The following is a 20,000-nucleotide window of genomic DNA, read 5'->3' on the forward strand; positions in this document are numbered from 1 at the left end:
CCTATATCTAATGACTGATTATGAACTGTTGACTGACCATGTGACTGCAGGGGCGGCGGCCTCAGCTTGATTTCGGGCGAGCCCGCCCTATCGTCGTCGTCGGCTCTCCTGACCTCCATCTTGGTGGGCTCTGACCTGACCTCCTGTTTGACGGGCGTGTCTTCTTCGCCTCCTCCCTCCCACCAGCGCGTCCAACCTCTGTCCCCGCCGCCACCCACGTTCGTCTCCCTCTGGGCCTCCCGAGTCACCACGGGCGTTTCACGGGCGGCTTCGGTGGTTGTCTGGGCGGCCTCCACAGCCTCCGGGGGCGGTGTGGCGACGCCCGTTTGGCCGGAGGGAGGCGCCGCCCGCTGGGAATCAATGCTGGCGGTTGTTCTTTATCCCCGCCGTCCACACACTCCCTCCAACTCCCCAAACAACAACAAGAATAACAACGACGACAAGAACAAGTACGATCACCAAGAGCAAAATATACCCCGTCACTTCCTTCCTTCGCTCTTTCCCTCTCTCTCTCTCTTTCTCTCTCGCTCTCTCTCTCTCGGCACCTTCTTCCAAAATGTCCCGGATGTGATTGCAACACCTCTCTTGCAGGAGAGGGCCTCCGCCTCTCCTCTTTCACTCTCCAACCTTCAGTCGAAGATGCAGAGCCAACTTGCGTTCTTTGTTGGGAGGAACTCGAGGGCGGCGGTGAAGAAGAAGAAGGAGGAGAAGAAGAGGGCTTGAGCCTCCCGAGAGAGGGCCAAGAGACAGCTTTGGGCTGCTGCGAGTGAGTGACCTGCTGACAACAACAGCCCGTGCAGACTTCCGGTAGGCGAGGAGGGCGAGTAGTGGCGTCAAAGGTTGGTCGGTGGATGTCGCCGGTGCGTCGCCCCACTTGACTCCTCCTCTGTCAAGATGCCCCGCCCACACCAACACTCACCAGTCATTCTATCACCTCCGCCTTGACCATTTTCTCCCGTCAAACACCAACAATTAAGGCTAGGCCCATCTTTTGCCCTGGCGGGGGTTGGGGCTCCTCCCATTTTTCAAGAAAGACGTTTGACTGGTGATCTCTGGTGTGCTTAAGCCCTATCACATGCCTCTTAGCCTGCTTCGCGAGCCGATTGGCCGCCACGTCCCGGGATCAGTCACTGGGGCGGGGCTTAGGCCTCTCCTCGGACTCTCATTGGACGCCGCCTGATGTATGGAAAGTGGCACTTCACAGAGATTGATATTGATCGCGGCACACTCGCTCTGAAACAATCAACAACTTTGGTCTATCCCGTCTCCCCTCCTCCATCAATTCCCCCGCTCTCGATCTTCCCTCTTCCCCCACCCCTGTCTCCCCTCAACTAAGACCTCCCCCACCTCCTGCCCCTACTCCTACCCCCCCTCCCTGCCTAGCATTCAATAGAGTCAGGAGGAGGAGCTGATTCCTTTGGATGTCGCTGTCGGAGGAAGCTGCGAGGATTTTCTCATCTTGATTCCTTTAGGGGAAGATGCCCGAAATACGAGACCAAATCTTCTTCTAGGCGTAAATCAACCAGAAGGAGCAAAACTTGTTTATTACTTTCTCTCTCTCTCTCTCTCTCTCTCTCTCTCTCTCTCTCTCTCCTCTCTCTCTCTCTCTCTCTCTCTTTATATATACCGTTCTTCCTCTTACTGCATGAAAAGACTGTCACTTCATTAAGTAAACTAGCCTGAATGAAAACAGGATATTTCTCTCTCTCTCTTTCTCTCTCTTCTCTCTCTCTCTCTCTCTCTCTCTCTCTCTCTCTCTCTCTCTCTCTCTCTCTCTTATGTACCGTCATTTTTTTCTTATTGCATTAAAACACTGTCACTTCATTAGATAATCTAGCCTGAATGAAAACAGGATATTTCTCTCTCTCTCTCTCTCTCCTCTCTCTCCTCTCTCTCTCTCTCTCTCTCTCAACTGCAATTAATCTTTGTACAGGTTGCAATATCTTTGATTATTTTAATTTTACCATATTGGTACGTTTTAGAGCAAATTTCTTGTTAGTTAAATCCAAAATTGGTTTTGCTCTAAAAACAAGAGATGAAAGTTTTTTAAATAATAATAATAATAATAATAATAATAATAATAATAATAATAATAATAATAAAAATAATAATAATGCTTACTATTATCATTAGGCTGATTATTATTATTATTATTATTATTATTATTATTATTATTATTATTATTATTAAGGTATATTCATATGCATTTTTTGATACTATCTATTTATTATTATTATCATACAAATAAAGAAATAAAACAATATGACGTTGTATTCTAACCATCAGCGTTGGGATTAATGCGATTTGGCCATCCGTCTGTCTGTCTGTCTATCTAACCTTTGCCTAGTGACAGGAGAATGGAGGTAAAGGAGGAAAGAGGAATAGATGACTCTGCCGAGAGAGGAGAGAGAGAGAGAGAGAGAGAGAGAGAGAGAGAGAGAGAGGAGAGAGAGAGAGGAGAGAGAGAGAGAGAGAGGCCGGGGAAGTAGGGTAGGGACCCACAGTAGGTCGGGTGTAGGAGGCGAACCCAACAGAAGGGGAGCGAAGCCCCCTGGGAGAGAGAGAGAGAGAGAGAGAGAGAGGAGAGAGAGAGAGAGAGTTTGTCAAGGGGCCACGATTACGGGAAAGAGAAATGTCAGAGCCATCGCTCTCTCACCAGGGCGCTGATTCAGGGGGCTGGGGTGTGGGGGTTCCCCCCTTGCTAAGGGCTCCCTAGGGGTAGGGAATGTTGCACTGGTATCCCTCTACCTCCTCTACCTCCCATACCACTGTCCCACTCTCCCTCTCTCTCTCTCCCTCCCTTCCTGCCCAGTATCTTTCCCGTATACTCTGTTTATTAAGGGATATATGTCCGGATTTCTCTTGATTATGATATTACAAACAGTTTTGGGTTGTGGCTTTCCATGTTGTTATTGTCCGCCTCGAAATTCTCCATTCGACGAATTTCTTCTTTGTTTGGTTGTTTATTTGTGAAATTTACTTCAATATCTTCTTTTGTTTACTTTATAAATCAGTTGTTATTCATATTTTCCGTTTATAGAAATTCGTTGTTTGTATTTATAAACGATTCATTGTTTATTTCGTGGGATTCCTTTCTTATTTCTCTTTAAATCAACTTTTATTGTTAATTAAGTGCCTGATAATTCTTCTACAATTATAAAACTTTATCTCCTTTACATTTTCAAATTCAAGAATAACCAATTTTCTAACTTGAATACTTTAAGTCAACTTTCACAGTTAATTATATGACTGATAATTCTTTTACAATTACAAAACATTATTATTTTGTATTTCCACATTTTAGAATGACCAACTTTCTAACTTCAATACTGTGATTTCTATTTTTTTTTTTTTACAGTAATTTTCAAGTTATATATCATTCTTGCTTTCCATGAAAATATCTTAAAGTTTATTTCTTGACGCTACCTTTGTTAACATGAATATTTGATACTCTCATCTACATCTCTATAGCTTAGTGACCTAAGATTAAGCATTTGTACTCGTTTAGACAAAAAATAAATTAGGAATATACTGATGCCCGAATTGAATTATGTAACTGGTGGTTAGTTCACTAAGGAGCGTTGTTGAAAATGTTAAGTCTTATATTTTCTTGAGCTATATGTTTTAACTGTTAAAGGCATGTCATAATAATAATAATAATAATAATAATAATAATAATAATAATAGTAATAATAATAATAATAATAATAATCTCGCCTATATAATAAAGAGCAAGTATCTGGTTATACACTATGTATAGATATGTAGCCTACTCCCCGTGTCCCTCAGATAGGGGAGTAGTCATACAATGGAGAGAGGGTGCTGTGTGTGCGTGCGTGTACATATCTATTTAAATATTTTGCCGTCATTTTTGACGGGTTGTGTAAACTATTACTACTATTACTACTACTGCTACTACTACTACTATTACTGCTACTGCTACTTATACTAACAATAATAACCGCTTTAGTATATTTACCTTTAATGTTACTATTTGAAGAAACTGAAGTTGTGGAAGTTTTCGGCACTGGGAATTTATATTGGATTGACATAGGATTCAACAGTTAAAGGCTGAAGGTAGCAATGACTGCTTTCATATATTTTTAGAGCCACCCATTTTTATGGGGAAGAACTTATGTAGTCTATGTATGTTTATATATATATATATATATATATATATATATATATATATATATATATATATATATATGTATATATATATACATATATATATATATATATATATATACTGTATATATATATATATATACATATATATATATATATATATATATATAGAGAGAGAGAGAGAGAGAGAGAGAGAGAGAGGGAGAGAGAGAGAGAGAGAGAGAGAGAGAGAGAGGGAGAGAGAGAGAGAGAGGAAGGACAATACTTTGTTATTTTCTTTAATATACATAATTAAAGCCATTTGACATTTAAAAACTGATGAAATATAATTATTAAAGTTTAATCTATTTCATTTCCATCTTGATTTTCATCTCATTTTTGATACATCCTAACTTGCAATCTCTCTCTCTCCTCTCTCTCTCTCTCTCTCTCTCTCTCTCTCTCTCTCCTCTCTCCTCCTATTTTATTCCTTTTTGCGCCTTCTCCCTCCGCTCCAAAGATCCTCATCTCCATCTCTTTCTCCTACTCCTCCCACAGCAATCGCCCCACCCCCGTCCCCAACTGCTCGAGAAAAACCTTGGTTACCCGTCTGGTTGGGGGGGGGGGGGGGGGTGATGCCCCCACTACTCTGTGGGGGGACGCCATCCCTTTCTGCTTCTGACACGGCCATTGAGGGCAAATGACTCTGTAATAAATAGAGACCATGAAAGTGTAGAGGACGGACAGCTGACACTCCATTTATTTTGGACGCTGCACAAAATTATCTCTAAATAATTGATATTTACTCGCCAATCCGTTCATTGCAAGGAAAACCTTTGCCATGAATAGGTAACTTTTCTTTTTGTCCTTACGATTGGTCGGTAATAAAGTTTTTTCGTCATTGTTTTTTATTTTTGTCTGGTTCGATATTTTTAGGCAACGCCGTGTCTGTGGTGAGTGCATGTTTACGCTCACACACACACACACACACACACACACACACACACACACACACACACATATATATATATATATATATATATACATATATATATATATATATATATATATATATAGCATATGTATACACGCAACAACACATATATATTTATCCTCATTTATATCATCTTCATCATCATCATGAGCCGTTGATATTCCACGGCAGGATATAGATCTTAGACATGTCCTTCCACTCCCGTATGTTTACGGTCTTTCTATATCAGTCTATACTATACACATATATGTATATATGTATACATACATATATATATATATATATATATATGTATATATATATATATATATATATATTCAAATAAGCCATATATATTTTTGATACATTAATGTCTGGATTCTCTTAACGACCTCGGGATCAGAGCCCCAGGCGAAATCACACAAAGACAAGAGCTTGGGTCCGGCCGGGAATCGAACCCTGGTCGGCAAGCTTGTATAGACAGTGACTAAGCCACTTGTCTTTGTGTGATTTCGCCTGGGGCTCTGATCCCGAGGTCGTTAAGAGAATCCAGACATTAATGTATCAAAAATATATATGGCTTATTTGAATATATATATATATATATATATATATATATATATATATATATATATATATGTACACAGTACATATATATATGTCTATATATATATATATATATATATATATATATATATATATATATATATATATATATATACTGTATACACACTATGTGTTAATGTCAAACCACCATCAATAGCTGAGAAGTAAAATTTGTCTAAATGCAAGGAAAGAAAGAGAAAAACTAATTTGAGTATAGAAATGTAGGTCTGAAAAACAATATAAGTAAAACTGAGATAATGTTCAATGAAAATGTAAAGACAACAAATAACGTTTATTGGCGAACCTCGTATTTTGTTAATGAATATACGTACTTAGTACAGACAGTAAGTAGAACAGGAGACCGAAACTAATATAAGGATAAACAAAATGAGATTAGGAAAATTAGAATATATCTTGCTCTAAAAAGAAAAGTATTGGATGAGATGGTCCTACCTACATTGACTTATGCATCAGAAAGTTGGGGCCTCACTAAAGCTTTAGAAAATAAGCGAGTTACAACTTGAAGCGCTATGGAAAGAATATTGATAGGAATGATGTTAACAGACAGAAAAAGAGCATCATGGCTACGATAGCAAACTAAAGTAGAGGATATTCTATCAACATGTAAGAAAAAGAAATGGTCGTGGATAGGATATATAATATGAATGACAGATAATAGATGAACAAGAAGAATAACAGAAGATGTCCTTAAAGATTACAAACGAAGCAGGTTAAGGAAGAGAACACGATGGTACAGATGGTACAGTTGTTTCTTCCTTTCTTAGTGAGGATACCTTAATGTGGTGAAAGGGTTTGCCTATCGCTATGATTAGCAAAGCTTTACTAGTCAGTGTCACCCATACTACCTTAGTTTGCTGTGAGCGATCAGATTTAAGTCCCCCACCATCACCAATCAACACTGGCCAGCGTGGTGATGAAATGGCCAAACCGCAGACAGGACTAAGAACGTCCAAGGCCTTTGTCCTCCAGTGTACTACAAACGGTTGTATTTGTTATTATTATTATCGTTATTATAATTATTATTAATTGCTAAGCTACAACCCTAGTTGGAAAAGCAGTGTACTATAAGCCCAGGGGCTCCAACAGGGAAAATAGCCCAGTGAGGAAAGGAAATATTGAAAAATAAAATATTTTAAGAAAAGTAACATTGAAATAAACATTTCCTATATAAACTATAAAAACTTTAACAAAACAAGAGGAAGAGATATAAGATAGAATAGTGTGCCCGAGTGTACCCTCAAGCAAGAAAACTCTAACCCAAGAAAGTTGTTGTTATTTGTTGTCTTTTCCTTAACCCAATACATTTTCTCCTCTCTTATTCTATGTAATTTCTTTACGTCCTTCAATCAAAACATACACTGAGTGAGCGCATTGAATATGTATATGTATATCCGTATCATTGACTCATTACGTATTCATCTCATACATTTACTCTTTATACTTTGTTGACAAGGTATCCGACGGAAAGTCGCTTATTATTCATGGGGGGCAATTTTCCCTTAACAAAGCCTTATGACTATTCAGGCCTCAGGTTATGATGCCATCAGGATAGAGATATGGGGGTTTAGAGGGTCATTATAATAATAATAATAATAATAATAATAATAATAATAATAATAATAATAATAATAATAATAATAATAATAATATTTTTTTTTCTATTATAGCCACGGTAGTAAAAGATGCAATAATAATAATGATAATAATAATAATAATAATAATAGTAATAATAATAGTAATAATAATAATAATATGATTTCTATCATAGAAATATTTAACTATTCTAATTTGCTTACTGACTTTAAGATTACTCTCTCTCTCTCTCTATCTCTCTCTCTCTCTCTCTCTCTCTCTCTCTCTCTCTCTCTCTCTCTCTCTCTTTCTTTTGAAGGTATTGGTAGAATTCGTGACAGAGGTGAAATGTTCAATATCAATCCGATTCTTCAATGATTCTTTAATTGAAACTGGTCATTTTAGCAATTTTCTCTTCTAAAGTAATTAATTAATCAACGATTATTGTTCTCATCTCTTCTACTCTCCGTTTTTATTTTTAACTTTTCATTCATCAGGAATTATTCATTTATAAATGTACGCGAATCCCTCTCACCAGGGTATGAGTACTCCCTCTCATCCCTACCCAAGGGACGAAAAAATATATCTGTATATTCATGTATATAACTGGACACTTGCTCTTTATTATATAGGGGAGATTTTCTTAAAAAAAAAAGTTTATTTGGCAATAGGTAAAATGAATTTAATTCACCTATTGATAATGAAAAGACAATGCAGCTGTAAAAACCAACACCCTTACCTAGCCCAGACCGGAAGAATATGTGAAAAATGGGAAAAGATGCAATAGGAGAGGGAATTCCATATCCTGGAAGTGGAGGGAAAGAAAAAGAAAAGGTAATTATTACTTGTTGGTCACGTGACCAGAATTAATCAGCCATACTTTGATCCCTCCCAAGAGATCAAATTTTATGTTTTTTATTCTGAACAGGACAAAGTGTCTTAGTAAAATCTTAACGTTATGGACCTTTGAGAAAAGCAGCCATATATTATAATATCCCTTTAAAGTCCATTTATAACGCATTGGTACCAATGACGTAATATGACGAAAACACTTGGTCCTCTGAGGCATTCACATTAATATGCACACTTAATTTAATAAAACATATTCTTAATAAGGTTTTATGTTGCCATGCACTTAAAAAAACGTATTTTTGATCGGAAATTCTGCGTAAAAATATACTATTCTCAGCCGTATTTCAGTAAACTATAGGCGACCATAATTTTACATTACTGTACTAAGTTATTATCTTTTACGGGGTTGGTGACCATAATATCACTCGTTTACGTCAATATATATCCGTTTTTAAACCGGTAAAAATCCTGCAATAAATTATGCCAGGCATTTACCGTTTTTCTAATACAAATTTTCAACAGTGTGTTACAGAAAAAGCCTGAAATCTCATTAACATCTAATTGATTCAGTGGTTTCTTAATTGCTTAGTCTAGTCAGCACAACGTTTACTTTATATGTGAAAGCATCAGCACGTGCGCACCTCATTCCATGAATTAAGTTTTAAAAACAAACAACATCTCTTTGGAATCTATTATGACTTTTTAGAAGAGGCGCTTTAGATAACATGGTGGGTCGCTTTTCTAGGTGAAGGCCTCTCCAAAATCTAACCGTTATTCTCTAGTCTTGGGTTGTTTCATATCCTCTGTACCATGGTCTTCCACTGCCTTGGGATAGAGTTCTCTTGCTTGATAGTACACTCAGGCATACTATTCTATCGTTTTTTATTCTATCTTTTTCCTTATTTCTTTTCCTCCCTGGGCTATTTTATCTTATTGGAGCCCTTGGGCTTATAGCATCCTGCTTTTCAAAGCTTAGATTGTAATATTAATGATAATAATAACAGTGAGATAATGAATATGTAATACAGTTAGTAGGTTTATTCAAATCTCAAAATATTCACCAATGATTAATGTTTCCCTAAATGGCTTTTTTACGCCATAGCCAAATTTCATCATTGAATGAATAAGTTAATTACTGAAAACCACAGTTCTATAAGTAACGAAATTATTCCCTTTAAATTGATCACTGAAGATTCCCTTCATTTGTATTAATTCATTTCGCTCAGATATTTGGTCTTTGTTGCCTGGCTATTCATGAGTTATTCCAACTGGTCATTTATATATATATATATATATATATATATATATATTTTACTAGTCAGATTAATCTTTTTTTTCAATGGCTTTAATCTCTAGATGAAATTTTATAAACAACTTTTAATACTGATTATACAAAACAGTGCACTTTCACGTATGGAAAACAGATTTGCAATACATTTGATGACGAGGAAAAAGCACCTAAAGATTTTCCTTGATTACTCGTATATCCGTAATAAGGTGACTGCTACTTTCAATCTTCTATCCAACTTAAGAACTCACTTCCTACCTGCTTGTGTTTCTTGCTGTAACTGGAACTTTCATCCCTATGTCTATCTTCAGAATTCACATCCTGCCTGCTTGTGTTTTTTAACTGTTTTTTTATTCTTCTGTCCAACTTTAGAGCCCACTTCCTACCTGCTTATGTTTCCTGCTGTAACTGCTATTTTCTTCATCTGTCCAATTTAAGAACTCATTTCCTGCCTGCTTGTGTTTCGTGCTGTAACAGCTGTTTTCATTCTTTTGTCCAACTGAAGAACTCACTTCTTTCCTGCTTGTGTTTTTGCTGTGACTGCTTTTTCATTCTTCTGTCCAACTAAGAACTCACTTCCTGACCGTTTGCGTAACCTTCTGTAACTGTTGCTTTCTTCTACTGGCCAGCTTAAGAACTCATTACTTGCCTGCTTGTGTTTCTTGCGGTAACTGCTTTTCATTCTTCTGTCCAACTTACGAACTCACTTCTAACCTGCTTGTGTAATCTTCTGTAACTTCTATTTCCATTCTTCTGCCCAACATAAGAGCTTTCATCGTAGACTATTTTTATTTCAATGCCCCTTATGTATTGTTCCATCAAAAGTTTTCCTTAACGCACAGGCGATGAAAAACGCCTTTAAGCTGCTCTCCCAATTTACTCAGTTAAAACCAATCCTTAATGTCCACATATAAAACCCGGCAATCTGCCTGCTAGATGCTCAAAATCCGTCTAACTATGAACCCTAAACCCAGCCATCTGCGAACCTTGTAACTTAGAACCCAACTACCAGCGACCTTGGTGCCTGTGAACCTGGTTACTGTGAACCAATATTTTTTACTCTTAACAAACTAAGAATCAAATACTGAAAATATTCATGTATCACAAACATTACTTTGAAGGCAGGGGTGGTACAGAATTACTCAGTGTGTTACGATACTCCTTAATTGAAACTGAAATTAGGTAAAGAAAAATTAGAATCTTGTTTTAGATTTTAGTCTAGTGTGGTCTATGAAACCAGGTGACGTTAAGAGTTCTTATCATATATCTGACCAAAGCGCCAAATGAATTACGCTTGAGAGGATAATGATATTAATCACATGTAATTATGCATAAATGATAGCCACGAAATTGAAGAAATTAATATTTTTCAATAACTTTGCCTAGTACTTTAGATAAGACTTACGCTCACTTTAATTATGTGAAATTATGGTTGAATACATTTTTCTTATCATATATGTATATATATATATATATATATATATATATACATATATATATACATATATATATATATATATATATGTATGTATGTATATGTATACACATACACACACACATATATATATATATATATATGTATATATATATATATATATATATAATATATGCACACACACACACACACACATATATATATATATATATATATATGCGTTTATATATGTATGCATGTATATCAACATTTGACTTTCCTGACTCTTCGAGGAAGTCTTCTTGTTCAATTGATTATTACTTAGTAAGTAATTTTCCACAATATTGAATACTCTTGCATGGAGAAGAGTAAACTGAAGGAATAAAACAAGGAATGAATAATGAATTAATGAGAATACATAAAAAATGGAAAATATAAACGCGTCTTTCAATACCAACGATTTTTCTAGAAGTCTAATTTAATTTATGACCAAGCTATGGATTGATTTTTAGTTACTGATATTTCTGAAGCTGAAATAGAAAGTAAATGTAATTCAAATTGTATATTTTCATTGTTTTATCCTATCTGTTTATGTTTCTCTCATTAACACCAGTATATTAACTGGTCTGTTTCCTCTGTTGAAAGATTTGGCTTGTAGCATTCAGTTTTTTCCAAAATGTTTTGCAATTTAGATTATAGTAACATAAAAAGAGATTAATTCTGAGAACTTTTTTTAAGAACTTGTCAAACTTCATGTTAGTAATACTTTTTGGGGAAATATCGACCATTTATAGGTAAACTACTACCGTACGCAAATTAATAGTTACAGAAGTACATATTGATTTGATTAAGTCTTTACTGCCTCTCTTTTCCTTGCAAAGATCATAGAAACCCACATAACTACAGGACAATCGCTGGTAGAGAATTTCAAATAGTTGGGATATGCTTTTAAGCCAGGAGGGAGGGTGTGAAGCGGAGATTGAAAGTAGGATAAAAGGAGAATGGGGGAATTGGAGGGAGGTGACAAGGGTAGCATTCGGCAAAAGAATGCCAAATGAAGTGAATATAGAAGTCTATTGTAACCTAATCAGACCCGTGACGAGGTACAGTGTAGAAACGTGGATATTTAGAAAGGAGGTGGAACAGATGTAGTAACGATCAGAGATGAGAAGTAAGGGAGATTTTTGTTGGATCTTGCTGCGAGAAAAGCTGACAAATGGAGGAAACAAAAGTGCTGGAATGGTGGAGATTACCGCCATGATAAGCGAGAATATGTGTTTGTGGTAAGGAGTGAAGGGAGCTTGAATGGAACCTATTAGAGGTGAAAGGCCAAGAGGGAAGTATAAAAAGAGTGAAGAGAGCTTGAATGAAACCTTCTAGAGGTGATAGGTCAAGAGGGAGGCAAAGGAGGAGTAAATAGAGCCTGAGAGAAACCTACTATAGGTGAAAGGTCAAGAGGGAGGCAAAGGAGAAGTGAAGTGAGCTTGAGTGGAACCTGTTAGAGGTGAAAGGTCAAGAGGGAAGCCAGGGAGGAGTGAGGGGAGCTTGAATGAATCCTGATGGAGGTGAAAGGTCAAGAGGGAAGCAAAGGAGTAAAGAGAGCTTGAATGGATCCTGATAGAGGGGAAAGGTCAAGAGGAAAGAAAATGAAGAGTGAAGAGAGCTTGATTGGATACTGATACAGGTGACAGGTCAAGAGGAAGCAAAGGAGGAGTGAACAGAGATTGATTGGATCCTCATAGAGGTGAAAGGTCAAGAGGAAGCAAAGGAGAAGTGAAATGAGCTTGATTGGATCCTGATAGAGGAGAAAGTCAAGAGGGATGCAAAGGAGAGTAGTGAGGAGAGCTAGAGTGGAACCTGCTATAGCTGGAAGGTTAATAGGTAGGCAAATGAGGAGTGAAGAGAGCTTGAATGGACCTGATAAAAGTGAACGGTAAAGAGGAAGCAAAGGAGGAGTGAAGGGGGCTTGAATGGATCCTGATAAAGGTAAAATGTCAAGAAGAAAGCAAAGGAAGAGTGAAGAGAGCTTGAATGGATCTTGATAGAGGTGAAATGTCAAGAGGGAAGCAAAGGAGGAGGGAAGAGAGCTTGAATGGATACTGATAGAGGTGAAAGGTCAAGAGGAAAGCAAAGGAGGAGTGAAGAGAGCTTGAATGGATCTTGATAGAGGTGAAACGTCAGGAGGGATGCAAATGAGGAGTGAAGAGACCTTAAATAGATCATGATAAAGGTGAATGGTCAAGAGCGAAGCAAAGAGGAGTGAAGAGAGCTTGAATGGATCATGATAGATGTGAAAGATCAATAGGGAAGCAAAGGGGGAGTGAAGAAAGTTTGAAGGGAACTTACTATCGGTGAAAGGTCAAGAGGGAGGCAAAGGAGAGTAGTGAAGAGAGCTTGAGAGGAATCTGCTATATATGAAAGGTCAGAAGGAAGGAAAAGGAAGTTTCACGAAAGCTTGAATGGAATCTGTTAGAGGTTAAAGGTCAAGAGGGAAGCAAAGGAAGAGTGAAGAGAGTTTGTGTGGAACCTACTGTTGGTGAAAGGTCAAGAGGGAGCCAAAGGAGGAGTGAAGAGAGATTGAGAGGGATCTTCTATAGGTAAAAGGCCAAGAGGGAGGCAATGGAAGATTAAAGAGAGCTTGATTGGAACCTATTATAGGTGAAAGGTCAGGAGGGAGGTAAAGGAGAAGTAAAGAGAGCTTGAGTGGAACCTGTAGAGGGGAAAGGTCAGGAGGGAAGCAAATGAGGAGTGAAAAGAGCTTGAATGGATCCTGATGGAGGTAAAAGATCACGAGTAAGCAAAGGAGGAGGAAAGAGAGAATGAATGGATCCTGATAAAGGTGGAAGGTCAAGAAGGAAGCTAAGGAGGAGTGAAGAGAGCTTGAATGAATCCTGATGGAGGTGAAAGGTCAAGAGGGAAGTAAAGGAGGAGTGAAGAGAGCTTGAATGGATCCTGATAGAGGTGAAAAGTCAAGAGGGAAGCAGAGGAGGCGTGAAGAGAGCTTGAATGGATCCTGATAGAGGTGAAAAGTCAACAAAGGAGTGAAAAGAGCTTGAATGGATCCTGATAGAGGTAAAAGGTCAAGATGGAGGCAGAGAAGGATTGAATGACGTTTGCGTGAGCCCTGTTATAGGATTAAGGTTTAAGAGGGAAGCAAGGAGAAGTGAAGAGAACTTGAATGAAACCTCTTAGAGATGAAGGTCAATAGGGAGGTAAAGAAGTGAACAGTGCTTGATTGGAACCTCTTAGAGATGAAGGTCAAGAGGGAGGCAAAGGAGAAGTGAACAGTGCTTGAATGGAAACTCTTAGAGATAAAGGTCAATAGGGAGGCAAAGGAGAAGTGAACAGTGCTTGATTGGAACCTCTTAGAGATGAAGGTCAAGAGTGAGGCAAAGTATTAAAATGAGGGACGAGGCAAAGGAAGAAAGTTCAGGAGAGGAAGGGTTTTTATAGGAAAATGGTTTCGATCGAAACAGTTGGAGGAGACATAATCCCATGGTTCGTGGATACCATTATAGATGCAGGGGATTGTAACTGAAACCTTTCCCGAAAGGTGCAAGTGGAGTCTACAATCTCCCAAAAATTGCCGAATCAGCGTGTTATAGTTAGGAAAGTGGGAGAGAGTGGGAAGGATTGAATCTGTGTGTGTTTGTGTGTGTGTGTGCATATCTCTATCTAAGTATTTACACGTCATTTTGACAGGTCACGTACACAAGTTATAGAATATTTGGCGATTTCACTATGTATAGCATAGGAATTCTCTTAATACTTTCGTTTTTCGGCTACGACACCACTTTCCTCCTTTTCCCTTTTCATCGGTTGATTCATTCATTCATAAATTCACTCATTCATTGAATGATTGATTTATTGATTGATTCGATCTTTCAAATCAATAATCAGAGATTTAAGGCCCGACCGGAAATTACTTTTTTCTTCACTAGCATGATAAAAGTTGAAGAAGGCTTTTCCAACAAGGGTTTTTAGCTTAGCTTATAATAATAATAATAATAATAATAATAATAATAATAATAATAATAATAATAATAATAATAATAATAATGATAATAATAACAATAAAAGTAATACACTTCAGAAAGTTGAATAGTTCCATCTCCCCTATACAATACAGAACAACGTGTTTGGCTATATATATGTATATATATATATATATATATATATATATATATATATATATATATATATATATATATATGTGTATATATATATATATATATATATATATATATATATATATATGTATATGTATGTATTTATATATACATATATTTTCTTTTTACCTGTCATGCTCAGCAGCATTGCCTTCAGAGTGACTACTTGGTCTATCCAAGTCCCCGGGGTAGAGGGGAGAGGGAGTAGGCGTAACCTGGTTAGAGGAGGTCCCCGATAGGTACACATGGAAACCACAATCTCCCATAAATTGCCAAAAATGTCGGTTTGTAGTTGGGAAAGGGAGGAAGGGGTGGAGGGGTTGAATCTGTGTGTTTTTTCATCTCATCTAGATATTTAGACATCCTTTTTGACGGGTTGCGTACATTAGGAGAAAATATTAGATGATAAGATTGTGTAAGAATCTAAAATATCCATAACTGTTCATCTAAAAATCCTTAACCGATTTCATAATTTTCTCAATCTTCTTAAATTGTTTCTGTGGAATTCTATATCATGTTTCGTTTTCCCATAATCATTTCCCCTTTCACCGAGTCGCCTTTTTTATTTTCCTGATATCCCATTCATTCCCTTGACTTAACCAACCATTGGGTAATGAATGGGGGTAAGAATAATTTTTCCAATTAAAACACTTATCACTCTTTTAGAATCTCAACTAAGGGCCGTCATTATTTCAGTAGTTTTACGTGAATGAGGTTTAAATTTATAAAGAATATTAATAATCAAACTATGAGGCGGAGAAAATCGATTATGTTTCCCTCGCTTTATAACAAATCATATATCAAGACCACTTAAAGATTAGGAGGAAAGGAAAAGGTGAATAAGAGTAATGTATATATACGCACACATCATATATATATATATATATATATATATATATATATACATATATATATATATATATATATACATATATAAATAATTATATATATATATAAATATATATATATATATATATATATATATATATATATATATATATATATATACATATATATATATATATATATATATATATATATATATATATTTATGTATATATATATACATATATATATATATATATATATATATATACATATATAAATACTTATATATATATATATATATATATATAGATAGATAGATAGATAGATAGATAGATATATACATATATATATATATATATATATATATATATATATATATATATATATATATATATATATATATATATATCTTTCTAAGTGCAGATACCTTATCGTAGTGAAAGGGTTTGCGTATCACCATGACCAGAAAAGCTGTGCTAATTAGGACCATACATGCTTGGTTAGTTTACTGTGAGCGAACAGACAAATATCTTCACCATCACCAATCATTACTAGCCAGTAGGGTGATGATGATAAAAAATGGCTAAACCCCAGATATGAATTGACATATCTGAGACCTTTGTCTTGTAGTGGACTAGAAACGGCTACATTTGTTGTTGTTGTTATATAATATATATATATATATATATATATATATATATATATGTATACACATAAATATACATATATATATATATATATATATATATATATAGTATATGTATATATACATATATATATATATATATATATATAAATTATGTATATATATATATATATATATATATATATATATATATATATATATATATATATATATATATATATATATTTCAATATGAATAATCAAACCAACAAAAAGGTTACATGAAATAAGTATAATAACGTGTTAAAAAGGCTATTTTTTCACAACTACAACAGACGAAGAAAAACTAAAATACATAAAATACAATTAAATCAGGAACCATTTCATTCCACGAATCAGCAAATGCTTCATTCCTAGGCCTACTAAGCTCTGGAACTCTCCCCTTACTTCTATGCCTCCTGACCCGCATAAACTTCCTTATTTTATCATTTTACGGCCTGTGTAAGAAAAATTGAGCGACCCCTTTGGCATATGTTCCCTAAAAGGAAAATTAGTCACACGGATCCCCTCACGCTATCTATGGCTCCCCCAGTATATCTTGAGAAGTTATATTGAGAGCTTTTTTTTCCTTCCCATATTTAATCAAGAAAGCTTTCTCACCCCAGTTGAGTCTCAAGTTGTATAGGCGACGGGTTGAGGGGGAGGGGGCGAAGGAAGGGGACTATTGGGGTACTGAACCTCTAAACGGCCGATATTTCTCGGAGAGTTCCAAAGATTCAGCTTTTTCATCTTAATTTTTATATTTAATTTTTCATGGGGGTCTCCACCCACTTATATTTTGAGTGGGGGCGCCACAGTAAAAGGGGAGGGTGTGGAGAAGGGGACTATTGGGGTTCTGAACCCCTAAACAGTCGATATTTCTCGGGGAGTTCCAAAGCTTCAGCTTTTTTATTTTAATTTTTATATTTCATTTATTCATGGGGGTCACCACCCCATTATATTGTGAATGGGTGCTGCCCACATTTAAGTGGGATGGGGTGGAAAAGGGTTTTTTGGGGGGTTCAGAACCCTTGAACATTCGATATTTCTCGGAGAGTTCCAAAGCTTCTTCATTTTTTATCTTATTTTTATCTTTCCTTTATTTATAAGGGTCTTCGCCCCCTTATATTTTTAATGGGATCGGCCACAGTTAAGGGGGGTGGGGTGGAGAAGGGGTTCTTACGTGGTTCTGAACACCTAAACAGTCTATATTTCTAGGAGAGTTCCAAAGCTTCAGCTTTTTTTATTCTATTTTTATATTTAATTTGTTCATAGGGGTCTCCACCCCATTTATATTTTGAATGGGGGGCCACCCACAGTTAAGGGGGAGGGGTGGAGAAGGGGATCTTTTGGGGCTCTGAACTCCCAAACGGCCGATATTTCTCGGAGAGTGCCAAAGCTTCAGATTTTTAAAAATTATTTTTATATTTCATTTATTCATGGGGGTCTCTGTCCCCGTTATATTTTGAATGGGGGCCACCACAGTTAAGGAGGATGGTATGGAGAGGGGTCTTTTGGGGTTTCTGGACCCCTAAATGGCCGATATTTCTCGGAGAGTTCCAAGCTTCAGCTTTTCTAATCTTATTTTTGTATTTCATTTATTCATTGGGGTCTCCATCCCTGTTATATTTCGAATGATGGGCACCCACAGTTAAATTCACCTGGTCTTTAATAGCGTTGTTAGAAGTTTGAAAGGTTACACAAGACTTATTATAATTTCTTTTATTTTATTTCTATATTTCATTTATTCAAAGGGAGTCTCCGGCCCCCTTATATTTTGAAGGTGCACCTAGAGTTAAATTCATCTCTACTTTGCTAGCGTTGTTAGAAGTTTTAAATGATACACAAGACTTGTTATATATTTCATATTTTATTTTTGTATTTCCTTTATTCGTAGAGCCTATCTGGCCTCCTTTTATTTAGAACGGGGAGAGCACCCGGAGTTAAGTTCACCTCTCCTTTGCTAGCGTTATTAGAAGTTTGAAATGGTACACAAGACTTCTTGTAAATTTCTTATTCCCTTTTTATATTTCATTTATTCAATGGGGGTCCACAACCCCCTTATATTTCGAAGGGGGCGGCCACAGTCAAATTCACCTCGCCTTTGATAGCATTGTTAGAAGTTTGAAATGATACACAAGACTTGTTATAAATATCTTACCTCATTTTTGCATTTCTTTAATTCAAATGGGGTCTACGCCCCCTTTATATTTCGAAGGGGGAAGATGGCTGCAGTTATATTCACCTCGCCTTTGATAGCGTTGTTAGAACTATGAAATGATACACAAGACTTGTTATGAATTTCTTATTTTATCTTTGTATTTCATTTATTCTATGGGGTTCTCCACCCCTTTATATTTTGAAGGGAGGCGGGCGGCCACAGTTAAACTCACCTCGCCTTTGATAGCGTTATTAGAAGTTTGAAATGATACACAAGACTTGTTAAATATTTCTTATTTTATTTTTGTATATTATTTATTCAATGGGGATTCCACGCCCCCCTTTATATTTCGAATGGGGGGCCGCCACAGTTAAATTCATCTCGCTCTTGATAGCGTTGTTAGAAGTTTGAAATGATACACAAGACTTGTTATAAATTTCTTATTTCATTCTTGTATTTCAACTATTCATGGGGGCTATTCGCCCCCCTTTTATTTCGAATGGGGTGCCCACAGTTAAATTCACCTCACCTTTGATAGCGTTGTTAGAGGTTTTAAATGATACACAAGACTTGCTATCAATTTCTTATATTAATTTTGTATTTCATGTATTCATGGGGGCTATCCACCCCCTAGTATTTAGAGGTGGGGGCCGCCCACAGTTATATTCACCTCGCCTTTGATAGCGTTGTTAGAAGTTTCAAATGATACACAAGACTTGTTATAAAAGATCTGCTTATCCTTTTTTTTTCTCCTTTTAAAATCCAGACTTAGTTCTTTTCCGGCGATTTCAAAGTTTAGAATTTGTTCTCCTGAACTCTTTCTTTGATGTTTCTAGTTTAAAAAAAAAAAAGATTAAGCACAAAAAAAAAAAAATAACAGTTTTTAAGATTATTTTTTCGTATAAGGACCTTTGTTGAAAAGCATAGAGTATATTATCTGAATATATATTTATATATGAAGATCGGATAAATGTTTGCTCGCTATATCGGCAACATCGACAGATATCCATGTATCAGAGCACAGGCGGCGCTTTTTATGTCTTCCTACAGTTACCACGTCGTGATTTATATCTGATCTTTTAAGAGGTCTTAGGTAAGATTATAGTGATAATAGAGGCTTTTAAGTTCACGAAATGTATTAATATGGATGTTAGTTAGGAATAATAGGCGTCTATATCATGAATAAGTATACAAAAAGGTCAATAAAAACCGTAAGTTATCATACGACTTCTCGCTGTCGAGTTGCCAAAGTTATCCTCTTATTCTCGGCCGGTGAACATGAAAGTGTTTGGGCTGAAGGTACGGTAACCTCTCCTCCTATCCCTAGTCCTAACCACCCCCCATC

General features: G+C 36.4%; 1 protein-coding gene across 1 annotated transcript in view; it reads right to left on the bottom strand.

Moving 5' to 3' along the window:
- The window catches only part of LOC137640485 (caldesmon-like), a 23,143-nt gene extending 12,948 nt beyond the window's left edge, over window positions 1–10,195 (bottom strand). The window contains exons 1-3 of the mRNA XM_068373044.1: window positions 10,127–10,195; window positions 581–886; window positions 38–350 (exon numbers count right to left, since the gene is read on the bottom strand). Coding sequence (XP_068229145.1) covers window positions 38–350; window positions 581–886; window positions 10,127–10,195 — 688 coding nt within the window. The remainder of the gene's footprint in view (window positions 1–37; window positions 351–580; window positions 887–10,126) is intronic.
- Between the last annotated feature and the right edge of the window lie 9,805 nt (window positions 10,196–20,000).

The sequence above is a fragment of the Palaemon carinicauda genome, chromosome 1, assembly GCF_036898095.1.
Source record: "Palaemon carinicauda isolate YSFRI2023 chromosome 1, ASM3689809v2, whole genome shotgun sequence".
In the NCBI taxonomy this organism is placed as follows: Eukaryota; Metazoa; Arthropoda; class Malacostraca; order Decapoda; family Palaemonidae; genus Palaemon; species Palaemon carinicauda.